The sequence below is a fragment of the Acomys minous genome (genome assembly GCF_964271855.1).
Source record: "Acomys minous genome assembly, chromosome: 6".
NCBI lineage: Eukaryota > Metazoa > Chordata > Mammalia > Rodentia > Muridae > Acomys > Acomys minous.
This window is the reverse complement of record NC_140487.1, coordinates 64,945,658-64,959,334: the sequence shown is the minus strand read 5'-3', so window position 1 is coordinate 64,959,334 and position 13,677 is coordinate 64,945,658. Positions and strand designations below refer to the sequence as shown.

At 40.0% G+C, this 13,677-nt stretch overlaps 1 protein-coding gene across 1 annotated transcript; it reads left to right on the top strand.

Annotated features, from left to right (window-relative positions):
* Window positions 1–5,726: 5,726 nt before the first annotated feature.
* LOC311599651 (olfactory receptor 2A14-like) lies at window positions 5,727–6,659 on the top strand (the record flags this gene model as incomplete). Its single annotated transcript, XM_084785671.1, has 1 exon — window positions 5,727–6,659. The coding sequence occupies one exon, from the start codon at window positions 5,727–5,729 to the stop codon at window positions 6,657–6,659; it is 933 nt and encodes a 310-aa protein (XP_084641797.1).
* Window positions 6,660–13,677: the final 7,018 nt, after the last annotated feature.

Below are 13,677 nucleotides of genomic sequence, written 5' to 3'. Positions count from 1 at the left end.
AAAGTCCCTTCCAAGCTCAGAGTATCTTTCTACCTACAGATCAGTATGTAGTTATTAGCTACATATCTGCCTGCATTCTGCCATGCTTCCTACTATGAAGATTAGAGACTAAACCACTGAAACTGTAAGCAAGCCTCCAGTTAAATGTTCTCTTCTGTAAGTGATAACTTGGTCATGGTGTCTCTTCACAGCAATAGGGCAATGACTAAGACAGAAGGCAAGATGCGTTTTATTCACAGACTCTAACCCAAGATTGGAATGAATTCAGAGATGTTCTAGATGCCAGACGCACAGACAAAATAAAGGGAAAATGAGCTACATATGGGTATCAAGTTAAATAGGTTTGTGTTTTGAGAAGCCTGGGTGATTATTTTATATCACATCCTTCACTCGGCGAAATTTGTCTGGTGGCATCTTGCCATGATCCATGAGACTCCTAATAGCGAGACATCCACCATCATAGGTGGCACCCGAGTCAGGGCCATGTTAAGATTAATAAAATATGTATTGACAGACACTAACTTTTGGCAAGATTTGATATTTTCTTGTGAACCAGACTCTAGTTTCTGGTTAATCCCAATTACTCTCTAATCCCAGGAAACCACATAAAACCTGTGCCATGGGAACACGGAAAAGCAAACAAAGAGAAGTGGAAAATTATGGCCTTGGTTCACAATTGGCATATACTTATCTCTAGAGAGAATGTTATGACTATGTCACCACAAGTCCCCATCCCTTGGATCATTATTTTTTTTTGTCTGTAGGGATGAAATTGAATTTCATGGATGATAAGCAAAGTCTTTACCTGCAGAAGCAGGTCCATCACAATAGTCAGAGCTCTGAATCTCGGCTTCTCTTGATGAGGTCCCTGTAGAGGGGAAGAATCCACATAGCTCTATCTTCTTTCTTCCTTCCCTATTTGAGGTTTCTTCTAACCACATGACTATACTTGAAGAAAAGACTGCAGCTAATGCCACTGTAAGTAAATGTGATTTTGTTTTGGTTTTGACTGAGAACAACTTACAAGAAGGGAATAAGTTAAATACTTCGATTGGGGTCATAATGTGGCGTACATCCTCAGCTGGGGCATGACCATGGTCTTGAGTAGTTGTATAGGATTCATTGGACACTCCTTTGTGCCCAGGATCCTTCTGTCCTTCTCAAATCCTTCACTTACATCCATGGATACTCTTGAATGTACCATGACGGTCATAGCAAAGTACCAGAAAAATATTAAAATATCATTTAATCTAGTTGATAAACCTCAATGGCTGTGTGGCCGGGGACTCTTTCTTCCCAGATAAGACACTGGAATTCCAGGTGCATTGGGGCTTACAGGTTCTGAACCTGGTCCTCTTGCCTCTGTTCCCTTCTTCTCCTGTGTGTCTGTGGAAGCATTATCTTCTCCATAGGATACACATCACAGTGAGGGAGATAGGTGACTTCTCTCTCAAACAACCCAACGCCAGGGGAGAGGGGTACTTTCTCTTATAGTCCTCACTTTAACAGAGAAAATATTATACGCATAAGACATTGTGGGTTTTGGATATGGAAACCTCTCCGACAATGCTATCAGATCTCTAATAATAATCATCACATTTAAGCATTTAGTTAAGTGTCATGGTAATTTAACTCATTTGGCCCGCGACAGAGAGAGTGGGGAGGGGGGATAAAGGAGAAGGAGAGAGAAACTCATTTTATCAGGTCATATCAGGCAGGACTTGAATCCAGGGAGGAGAGGTCTAGAGTCTATAAGTGTTCTCTGCTAATAATTAGTATGAAACCAGTGTCAGAATTTCTCTGTGCATGTAAAGATTTGACAAATGCCTGCTGACTGGGCTCTAATGGACCTAGGACTCATGTTCTGAGACTTTGACTGACAGAAATGCTTTGTTTGAGTCAATGCTAAGTGCCATAAATATATTCCCCCATTTTCCCAATCTATTAACCCTGCTGCCAAAATTGTTCTTATAGTTTAAATGTGTACTATTTAATACTGGAATTTGCTCATTCGATTTATTCTTTAAAGGTATTAATAAGTAAATGTGGGTCAGATGACGGTGGTGGCAGTGGTGGCAGTGCCAGGCAGATCTCAGAAGTTCAAGGCCAGCCTGGTCTACAGAGCAAGTTCTAGGACACCTAGAGCTACACAGAGAAACTTTGGCTTGAAAAACAAACAAAAGACTAACTAAACAAAGCAATAAATAAATGCAATTGAAGTTTCCTATTTGTTTTTGTTTGTTTGTTTTTGTTTTGTTCTGGTTTTTTTTGGTATGGGAGAACTTTTTCATAATTCAAATTTTTCTCTCTAGTTGAAGCTTCCAGTAGGTCTTAGATGGGAGATTGCAAACACAACATAGTGAAAATTACTTCTAAAATTAGAAAGAATAATGTGAAATCTTAGTTATATAGAATGTTGTAGATTTTTCCAAAATAGAAATTTTTTTTCTTCAGCTTAATATTGCATGTTTATTCAGAAAAAGAGGACATTTTTATTTAGAAGGTAAGTCCCTGTACACTCTTATTCTGTAGAGAAAAGGAATGGAAACAGATATATGTTTTACTTACAGTGCAGTTCAAATATTTAAATGAGGTCCAGCCTTTTAAACTATGTGTCACATCATATGTACACATGTATTACTACATGTGAATACATGAAAAAGTCCACAGTTAGATCAAGGAGATGGCTCAGTGGTTAATAATATGTACTTCTGTTACAAAAACATAAGTTCGATTCCCAGAACTCACATTAGGTGACACACAACTGCTTGTAACTCCAGTTCCAGGGAATAAAACATTTTTTTTTGCCTCCATGCGTGCCTGCACAGGTGACGTGCACATAAACTCATGCAGATCCACAGATATTCACAAATAAAATATGCATTTTTGGATTTCTTTTGGTTTTGTTTTCACTGTTTTTTTTTCACTCTTACAATTCATCCGGACAGTAACCTCCCCTCCCTGAACTCAGTCACCCCCTCACCTCTCCCCACATTTACACAATGGAGCATTATTCAAATCTTAGAAAATTCACACCCTAAAATTTGGAGACAAATGGATAGAACTAGAAAAAATCGTCCTGAGTGAGGCAATCCATACTCAAAAAGACAAACATGATATGTACTCACTTATAAATGTTCAGATTATCTCTCCCCACCTTTAATTATTCCTTCAGAGCCAGTACAAAATGGGAGCACATCTTGTATTCATAGACATCAATTAAGTGTTTGGTGATATATGTACATAAACCCCGCAGAAGAGTTCACTCATTAAATTAGCAAAGATTATCTGTTTTTCTTGTTTGATTTTCACAGTGTTGAGGGATGAACTTGAGGCTTGTACCCATTAGGCAAATGCACTATTACTGAGCTATATCTCTAGTTATAAATTATAAAAGATATGACTAGAATATCATGTGAAAAAAGACACGATACACACTAACAGCAGGAACTAAAATTACATGAATCTTCCACAGAGAATGCATCCATAAATAATGTTTGAAAGACCCACATGTTAATACTTATAGATTTCTTTTCAGTATACCTTAAGGAAATAATGATGTGATGGGCAAAACTTGAAATGTAAGGATATTCAAAAAAGACCTGAAAGGCATCATAACATGAAAAAAGAATATTCACCTCCAGAATATTAAAAAGAAGAAAATTGGGAACAAAAATGCCAAATTGTAAAAAAAAAATCTTGTTTATATAACAAGTATTCAATATAATTCTATGTAAAGAAAGCATTCCTTTTAATCAGTGAAAACTACTCTATTAATACAACTTAAACTATATTAAAGGCTAAATGTTTTAAATTTAATAAATATCCTTTCAGTTTAAAATGTTACATGTTTTAAAAATATAGAATTTAAAAATATGTGTAGAATTGTTTCTATTGTGGGGGAGTGTTGTGGATGAAATGTAATGTGATAGCACAAATCAAATGGACTGTTTAAGTAATGTCTTCTCCCATCCCGTTCTTAACCCACCTTCTGTCTGGACTGAACCAAATCCTTCTAAGAAAAAGGCTTTCTAGAGTTAACAAAGAGTAGCTTGAATTCCTAGCATCCCTGTATGTGCTCCGGGATGCATCTGAACAGCAACAGGTGTTAGCAAGGTAATGGGTGATGAAGAAGATCCTGTGAAAGGATTTGATGGGCATCTGACTGCACTGCAAAGACACAAAAGACAGAAGATAATGACATACCAGAACATAAATAGGCTCTGTCCCTATGTTGCTATATCAAGGGAAATAACAAAACGAAATGTAATTAAAATGAAGTTTTCATTTTACTGTTACTATATACTGCTTCCCCTTCTGAGTGCTCTGCCTAAGAAGGTTCTGAAGGGTAAATGATGAATTGTACAGTCATGTGGCATTTAATGACAGGTGTGGTCTGAGAAATCTACATTAGATGGTTCTGTCTTTGTGTGAGCACCACTGAGTGTATGCATCACAGAATAAGATGAAATGACCTCACTAAAAGAGATGACCTTATGGGACCACACCTATATGGAATCACTACATGGTACATGGCTACACTCAAGGCATATGTGGCCATTGTACAACCCCAAAGTGTTATTTAAGTCATGGCCAAATTGTGTACTGGGTATTGATGAAAAAGAATACAGAACTCAAAATAAAGCAGCAAACACTAAAGATCGGAACAAATAAGCCCCAAATGCTGCTGATGAAGAAAGTATAAAGTTTTCAATAACCTACAACATTGAGGTTATTCATACATGGGTACAAAGCATGTGAGCAGCTGAGTGGTCTAGGAGCAAGGTACATGAAGAGCAGAGAGATTTGACCACATCAACACTGTACACAGTAGATGGGAAGCCACTCCCGGGAAATACAGTGAAAATTCCTACTCCATTTTGTCAAGACTGTCTCTCTTCAAACCATGAGGGTGCTCAAGACTGTCCTACTGAAAGGGAACCAGAAAATGTGAATTCTCTAAAACAATGTATGTGTGCATATTTTGAAAGTGAATCCTCTTACATAGAACATACTAAAACACATTGTGCTGTGGTAACATTTATTTTATATACGGATATGGAAAGGTATATACTTAGCTTCTTAAACAGTTACTTATTTATGCATTTGTTTATTTATTTGTTTATTGTGGCATGGATGTGTGTGCATGCATGTGGATCTGTCCCCAGAGTATATGTGGAAGTCAAAGGACAACTTGTACAGTAGATTTTGTGGTCTGGGGACTGAAATAGGTTTTCAGGCTTGACAGCAAGCACTTTTACCCACTGAACCATATCGTCCACATTTTCCATTAATATCCGAAGCACATAGCAGGACATTCATTCTCTCAAGACATTAGCTCTCTCTCTCTCTCTCTCTCTCTCTCTCTCTCTCTCTCTCTCTCTCTCTCTCTCTCAGTTTTTTTTGGGGGGTGTAGCCCTGGCTATCCTAAATCTCAACTCTGTAGATCAGGCTACCTTGAACTCACAGAGATCTGCCTGTCTCCGCCTGCCTCCCCAAATGCTGGACTTAAAGGCATGAGCCACCATGCATGCCCCAGCCATTTTCCTCATTTTTATTACTATAGTAAAGTGAATTTTGTAACACATCTGAAAACAAAAACCAAGACTTCACCCTAAGTGATGCATTACAAAATGTTTTCTCTGTCATATCATTAAATACTTTCTATCTTTGATTGCCCCACAGGTCTGAGCTTTTGGTTCTGAACAAAGCCTTTGCATAGGAAAATGAGAAGCAACAAGACATGGGTCACAGAGGTCACTCTACTGGGCTTCCAAGCCGATCCAGCTGTGAACTGTTTCCTCTTTGTGCTGTTCTCTCTCTTTTATTCCTTTACCCTTCTTGGGAATGGGGTCATCCTTGGAATAATATGCCTGGACCACAGACTGCACACACCTATGTACTTCTTCCTCTCACATCTGGCCATTGTTGACATGTCTTATGCTTCCAACAATGTCCCCAAGATGCTGGCAAATCTTGTGACTCAAAGAAAAACTATCTCTTTCATTCCATGCATAATGCAAATATTCTTGTATCTGGCTTTTGCACACATAGAGTGCCTGATTTTAGTGGTGATGTCCTATGATAGATTTGTGGCCATCTGTCACCCCCTACACTACACTGTCATCATGAGCTGGAGACTGTGTACCATTCTGGCTGCTATTTGCTGGATATTTAGCTTTCTTCTGGCTCTGGTCCATTTAGTCCTCATCCTGAGGCTGCCATTCTGTGGGCCTCATGAAGTCAATCACTTCTTCTGTGAAATCCTGTCTGTCCTAAAGCTGGCTTGTGCCGACACAACACTCAATCAAGTCGTCATCTTTGCAGCCTGTGTGTTTATATTAGTGGGGCCGCTCTGCTTGGTGCTGGTCTCCTATACACGCATTCTGGTGGCCATCCTGAAGATCCAGTCAGGGGAGGGCCGCCGAAAGGCCTTCTCCACCTGCTCCTCCCACCTCTGTGTGGTTGGGCTCTTCTTTGGCAGCGCCATCGTCATGTACATGGCCCCCAAGTCACAGCACCCTGAAACACAGCAGAAGATCCTTTCCCTGTTTTACAGCCTTTTCAACCCCATGCTGAACCCGCTGATCTACAGCCTGAGGAACGCTGAGGTCAAGGGTGCCATGAGAAGAGCACTATGGAAGCAGAGAGCAGCATGAGAGATATCAAAGAACAATCTAGATGGATGATTTTGCTTTCTGTCAATTATAACCATTGGCATTCTTTTGCCCTTTCTATTATAAACACCCCCAAAACCACAATATTATAGACTAATAGACATAGACCAAAAAAAAAACCATGTCTACCTAGAGTCCTGAGTCCCTTGCTTCTGAAGTCCATGGTAATAGGCCCAACCTCATATTTAGGTACCAGAAATAGCTGGATACATACTATAGGTCTTAAACACGCGAGGGTTAAGACTGGGATATTGGGGGAGTCCCTTTATTCCTACCCACAATTCTTATCTGAGTGGAGGCAGTTGATTAATAACTGAAGTGCTATGAGATGAAATGGAACTGTGAATAGGACATAAAATGAACTCCTTTAGAAACAACAGTAAAGCCAGGCATGGTGGTACACACCTCAAATCCCAGCACTGGAGGTGGGGTAGAGGCAGGTGGATCTCTGTGAGTTCAAGGCCAGCCTGGTCTACAAAGTGGGTCCATGGCAGCTGAGGCTACACAGAGAAACCCTGTCTCAAAAAAAAAAAGTAAAATTATAAAGCCAGCACATTTTTCTATAATTAGCAAAGTGGCTACATGGCCATTTGCACCAAAACAAAAATGAAAACAAAAAAATCTATACATAACAGATAAACAAGCAAAGTTCTATATGATAAGTCATAGGTCAACAAGAAATGGGATATTACTGAAATGACTAAAAAATATAAGAAATAATCACTGGAATCTGGCGACATCTAATAAAAATCATTGGAAAACAGCCAAAGTTGGCAAAGTTTGAATGCAGCCTAGCCAAGTCGGGTTGAGCTAATAAATGCATGCCAGACACCCACTAGATGAATTATTAGTGGCTTTTTCTTTGACAAGGATGGAATAAGGGACTTATGACTTCAAAGCCATCTTTTCTGTCCTAATAACTCAATTCGGAGAGAAGTGACTATAAGTGACACATGGTTATAATCCAGTAAAGCTTTCTTTACAAAAACAAGTCACTGGTCAAATAGTTCCCAGGTACTTGAATACCTTTGCCATAGAGATGTATAGCTGGTCCGGTTCCTTGGGATTCAGTCAGAAGCCCTCACTATGGATTAGGGAACCAGATTGTAAGAAAAAATTTAAAGCAAGACTGTGTAGCATCTACCTTGGCTGGGGCCTTTGCTCCTTTAACAGTTTGTAAAAAACTAATATCGCTATCACTTAGCAGCCAGTGGACCATAAATACCTGTGACTTCTCTGATATATTTTGAAACTCAGAAAGATCCTCATGTTGTCAGTTACAAATTTGAACCCAAAAGCAAGGCATAATAGCTTAAGAGTCACATCAGTTATTTCAAGTTATGACCAAAATATCTAACTGAAACAAGGAAGGAAAGGTTATTTATTTTTATTTGTATATGTATGTATGTATGTATGTATGTGTGGGTATGTGCGCATATGTGCAATCCTCCAGCATATATGTGGAAGCCAGAAGACAACTTGCAATCATCAGTACTCTCCTTCTACCAAGTGGGTCCCAGGAATCAAGGCGTCAGTCTTAGCAACAACTACCTTTATCCAGTAATCTGTCCTGACAGCTTGAAAAAGCTTACTTGGGCTTATAGGTTCAGAGAGTCTCAGTCCATCTCGGCAGGAAGGGCATGGCAGATGCAACTCAGTTCACAGTAAGGGCACTGTGTGGTGGAAGACAGCTGTTCACATTATGGTGGACCTAGAAGCAGAGAGAACAGAACTAAGGGTCAAGCTATAACCTTCTAAACCCTGGTGACCTGCTTCTACCAGTTAGGTGCCTTCCACAGCCTCCAAGTTACCTCAAAACAGCACAGCCTGTTGGGGACTAAGTGCTCAGAACATGAGACTCTTATGATACTTCAAACTCAAAGGACAATACAACTGATGAACCGTAGCACAGAAATCCAACAACAACTACAGCAGCAACAACAACAGTAAGTACAGTAAAACTGGCTGCTTAATCAAAAGTGGAATTAGTGGGACTTAGTTTTTTTTTAACCTGTTTTCCTTTAAATTTTAGACATTTTGGGCAAAAAGGGGCACTTCAAATCTTTGTTGTTGTTGTTCCCTTTTTCACGCGTGAGAGATGCCTTTGATTTTTGTTCAGGTTGTTTTCCTTTCATTTATTTGAGTATGATTTTTTTAAATTATAATTTATTCACATTACATCCCAAATGTAATCCTTTCACTCTTACCTTCCTGTTCACACCCTCCTCCCTATTCCCCTCCTCTAGACCACTGACAGGTAGACCTCCTCCTCCCCCACCATCTGACCACAGCCTATCAGGTCTCATCTGAATAGCCTCCATCCCCTTCCTCCGTGTTCCCACAAGGCCTCTTCATCAAGGGCAGTGATCTAATCACGGGCACCGGAGTTCATGCCAGAGGAAGTGCTCCACTCTCCCTGGCCCCTTCCCCATGTGGAGAATGAACTGCCCATCAGCTACATCTGAACAGGGTGTCTAGGTTTTCTGCTTGCAATGTCCTTGGTGCATCAGTTGTGCAGGCCCCCTCCAGGTCCACTGGCTTGGATAGTCCCCTTGTGGAGCCCCTGACAACCCACACACACACAGTACTTCTGTCCCCCAACTCTTCCATACAGCTCGCAGTGCTTTGCCCAGAGTCTAGCTGCAAGTCCCAGGAGCACTTCAGATCTTTAGGTTAAGATAGTCTTAGTTGTTGTTATAGATTCTGAGAGTTGCTCGTATTCTAACCTTGATTACAGGATGTATAAATTTTGGCTTTTATCTTTTATATCATAAACTTTTTTCATGAATGAAAGCAGGAGCCTGAAAATGAGTAGGAGGAAAACCAGAAGCAATTAAATTCTTACAGTAATTAAGTGGAAACTGCTTTGGACAGGGGACTCTTTATCATTATTATTATTGTTGTGATTATTATTATTATTGTTGTTGTTGTTATTATTATTAATTTAATTTATGTATTTATTCAGATTACAACTCAATTGTTTCCACTCACGTGTATCCTCCCTTTCCTCCCTCCCCCATCCATCCTTTACCCTATTCCCCTCCCCTAGGTCTGTGACAGAAGGGGACCTCCTCCCCCACTATATGGTCACAGCCTATCAAGTCTCATCCTGGTTGCCTGCTTATCCTTTCTCTGAGTGCCACCAGACCTCCCCACCAAGGGGAAGTGGTCAAATACAGGGCACCAGAGTTCATGTCAGAGTTAGTCCCCTCATTCCACACAACTGTGGAGAATGTCCTGTCCATTGACTAGATCTGAATAGGGGTTCAATGTTTACTGCATGTATTGTCCTTGGTTGGTGCAGTAGTTTGAGCAGAGCCCCCTGGGTTGGACAGGGGCTTCTAGGTGTGAGGATTATTATGACATTCATGCCCTTAGTTATCTTTCTTTAAATGTTTTAGAGCATTTTAAGTCTATCTGGTTTTGTTTTGTTTTGAAGTGTGTGTGTGTGTGTGTGTGTGTGTGTGTGTGTGTGTGTGTGTGTGTGTGTACACATGCATGTGTGTGAGAGAGAGAAAGAGAGAGAGAGAGAGAGAGAGAGAGAGAGAGAGAGAGAGAGAGAGAAGAAGAAGAAGAAGAAGAAGGAGGAGGAGGAGGAAGAGGAGGAGCGAGAGGGAGAGAGAAGGAATGGGGACATAGAAACAGAGGCAGAGAGATAGAGAAGAGTAGAGGGAGAGCAGGACTGAGGGAGGAAGGAGGGAGGGAAGGAAGCAACTCTTTAGTTGCTGAATTAAATGCCCTGAGGAAACAAACAATGGATGGAATAAAAAGAGTATTTGGACCTATACTAGAGAGATATACTCCTTCATGGAAGAGAAGAGAGACAGAGGTTTATGACAACAAAAAGACCGTGCTTGGTCACACTGCATCCACATTTGAAACAGAATGTGAACAGGAAGTGTGGCCAGGCTATAAAGCCTCAAGGCCTATGTCAATCAACCATTTCCTCCAGCAAGGCTTCACCTCCTAAATATTCTTCAGCTTTCTTAAACAGCAGTACTGACTGTACACCAAGTATTCAAACATGTGACCCTTGGAAAGACAATCACGTTTATACCACAACAATATGTGTTACGGCATTCTTCCTTCTTTGGGCTCTGTGACCAATGTTCAAGTCAATGTGCCAATTTCTAGACTTTGTATGACTGCACACAAGTTTTCTTCTCACTATTCACCATTTTGGAAGCAATGCCTTCCGTGATAAATTGTACGATAACATTTACTTTGAAATATCTTTTTTTGCTATCTTCTCAAAATAGCAAGTCATTTCTAACTACCGTCCATCTTGTTCAAAACATGCATTTAAGAAGAAACATAAGGACCAGGAGTACAGCTCAGTTAAAATATTTTTTCGAGTAGATTCTTCATTTTAATCATATTGATCTTTATGTATATGTTGAACTCTTTCAATACCTCTGTGAACTGAGCCTGACTTAGAAAGGTTTATGATGGAAGCAGACCATTACGTGTCTCTTAGCCACTTCTAAAAATTTTACTTCATTTGTTGGACATCCTGAAAACTTTCAAGCCAAGTGATGGCACAAAATAGAGGTGACTACAAAAGAGAGGTAGGGAAAGTTTAGTACATCAACTGGGAAGGCAGGCTGAGCGGTAGGTTGGCTACTTTGGAAGAACAAACTAGAGAAATAAACAGCTTGGAGGACCCTTGAATCAAACACCCCAAACACTGAATTAGGCCTTCAATGGAGCCCAATTTGACTGGTCCATGCCCTAAAACACTGTAGCATGCCATAAGTCAATCAGCCCACAGCTAGTGGAGTTCACTAATAGAATGCAGTGGGGGAAAGTAGCTGGCTAAGATCCCTGCTTCATCTTCCCATCCATGACAACTGGTGTGCACCCTGAAGAGCAAAGTCCTTGGAGGCCAAGACTGAAATAGTAGGAGAGGAGGTTATAGATCACCTAAATAATCCCATGACTAAATAAATGTACAAGTCCCCAATTAACAAAGCCTTAGATCAACAGCCAGAAGATCAATATGCAGAGTTTTACCTAGAGTAGTTGTTCTCAACCTTCCTGATACTGCAGCCTTTTAACACAGTTCCTCATGCTGTGGTGACCCCCAACCATAAAATCATTTCATTGCTACTTCATAACTGTAATTTTGTTACTGTTATGAATTGTAATATAAATATATGATATTCAGAATATCTGATAGGCAATCACCAAAGGGCTCACTACCAACAAGTTGGAAGCCACTGTTCTAAGGCATTCAGTTTCAAAAGAAAGAAAGATGCTTGCAAAGTATGCTCCCTATTCTCATAGATGAAACTACAAAGCAGTCCCTACAAAGATGTTTAAAACTAAACAATGCTATGATTAAAGAAGTAAAGATCTTCTTGAAAAAACCCATTGCATTTCTTCAGACCAAAAAAAAATTAACTTCACATCAACAATAAACAGTGACACCAAATATCAATGTTATATGTCACATACCATGCTCAGAGGAATGGTTTGAGGGAAATTATTTATCACCCAACACAGCAGGCATGAAGGGCTAGTTTGTCTGTTTTCGCTACCACAGTCATCACAGAAGGGCCATGAGAGACCCTCCACTCAAGCTCCTCCATTTTGTAAAGGGACTTGGGAAATGGGTTAGGCAGGTATCCTGACCTTCAAGCAATACAGTGAAAAAGAAATTCCAGGGGCTGTGGGAAGAGGAATTTGGGGTCTGGTTTGCATTTCTTACAGGTGTAATCAAGAAACAATTTAAACATCCTCTAGAATGAACCAACTAACCACCACGAAGACTACTGAAAGAGACCCATTTTCTTAGAGAGATCTCAGCCAGAGTATTAACACAGAAAATAGATTTTGCTTTGAGCCAAAACACCTTTGAGTTTAACATTACTGGCCCTCTTTTTCAACCTATAAACCTACACCGTACACCTCGTAAACCGTCTTATAAAAAGCAATAAGTAAAACAATGAATATTTAAAACTTTATTTTAAAATTTGCCTCATCTCCAAACTTGATTGCAAATTATCTGAACAATGTAACTCCCAGTCATAAAATCAAATATGTAGCTGTTATTTAATATGTACAATATATAATGTCTATACTCGAGTCTAAGTGTGCGCTACCTCTTTCCCTCATATTTATTTAATAACCCAACTTTGGTTTATACTAACACAGCATGACATTCTTTTCTGTGGTGTTAGTCAATATTCCAGACACACCTCAGTGAAGGTCATTAGTTGGGAGTCCCTTGGAGTATATCCAGAAGCTTCAGGCTACATTTCCCTCCAACTATGAGTGGGAGTCTCTCTCTCTCTCTCTCTCTCTCTCTCTCTCTCTCTCTCTCTCTCTCTCTCTCTCTCTCTCTCTCTCTCTCTCTCCCCTGTGGATTTTTGAGACAAGGTTTCTCTGTGTAACAGCTTTGGCTGTCCTGGAACTCGCTGTAGGCCAAGCTGGCTTCGAACTCACAGAGATCCACCTGCCTCTGCCTCCAGAGTGTTGGGATTAAAGGCATGTGCTACAGTGCCCAACTTGGAGTTTCGTTGTATAATTCTTCCTCAATTATCTCAACTTTCCTTTTACCTTAGACAGTTGTCCCAGGGTTAACATTGGAGCAGGGATAATCTGTATCTTTCAGGATGGCATCAGGATTCTCATAAAATACTGAGTGGTTTTGGCCCCTCTGGCAAAACTGTGTTGATGGAGGATGTCACAATGTGACATAAAAATAACCATGAGGATAACTACATCCTTATGGTTGAGAGGAGAGCCCAGTGACTTTGGACTTGTGTCCCTGTGCTCAATGAATGGGAAAGCCACATTCTCAAATGACATTACTGCCAGTATTTTAACCTAGCATGCCTCCCAAGTGTGGAAAACTGAGTTTAAATATACAAAATAATGTAATAAGTAAAAGTAAACTAACTAAACCACACATTGCTTCTTAGAGAAATATTTGCATGTATGCTATGATAATAAAACAGGCCAGATATTAATAACTGAACAGGAGAAAACTAATGGA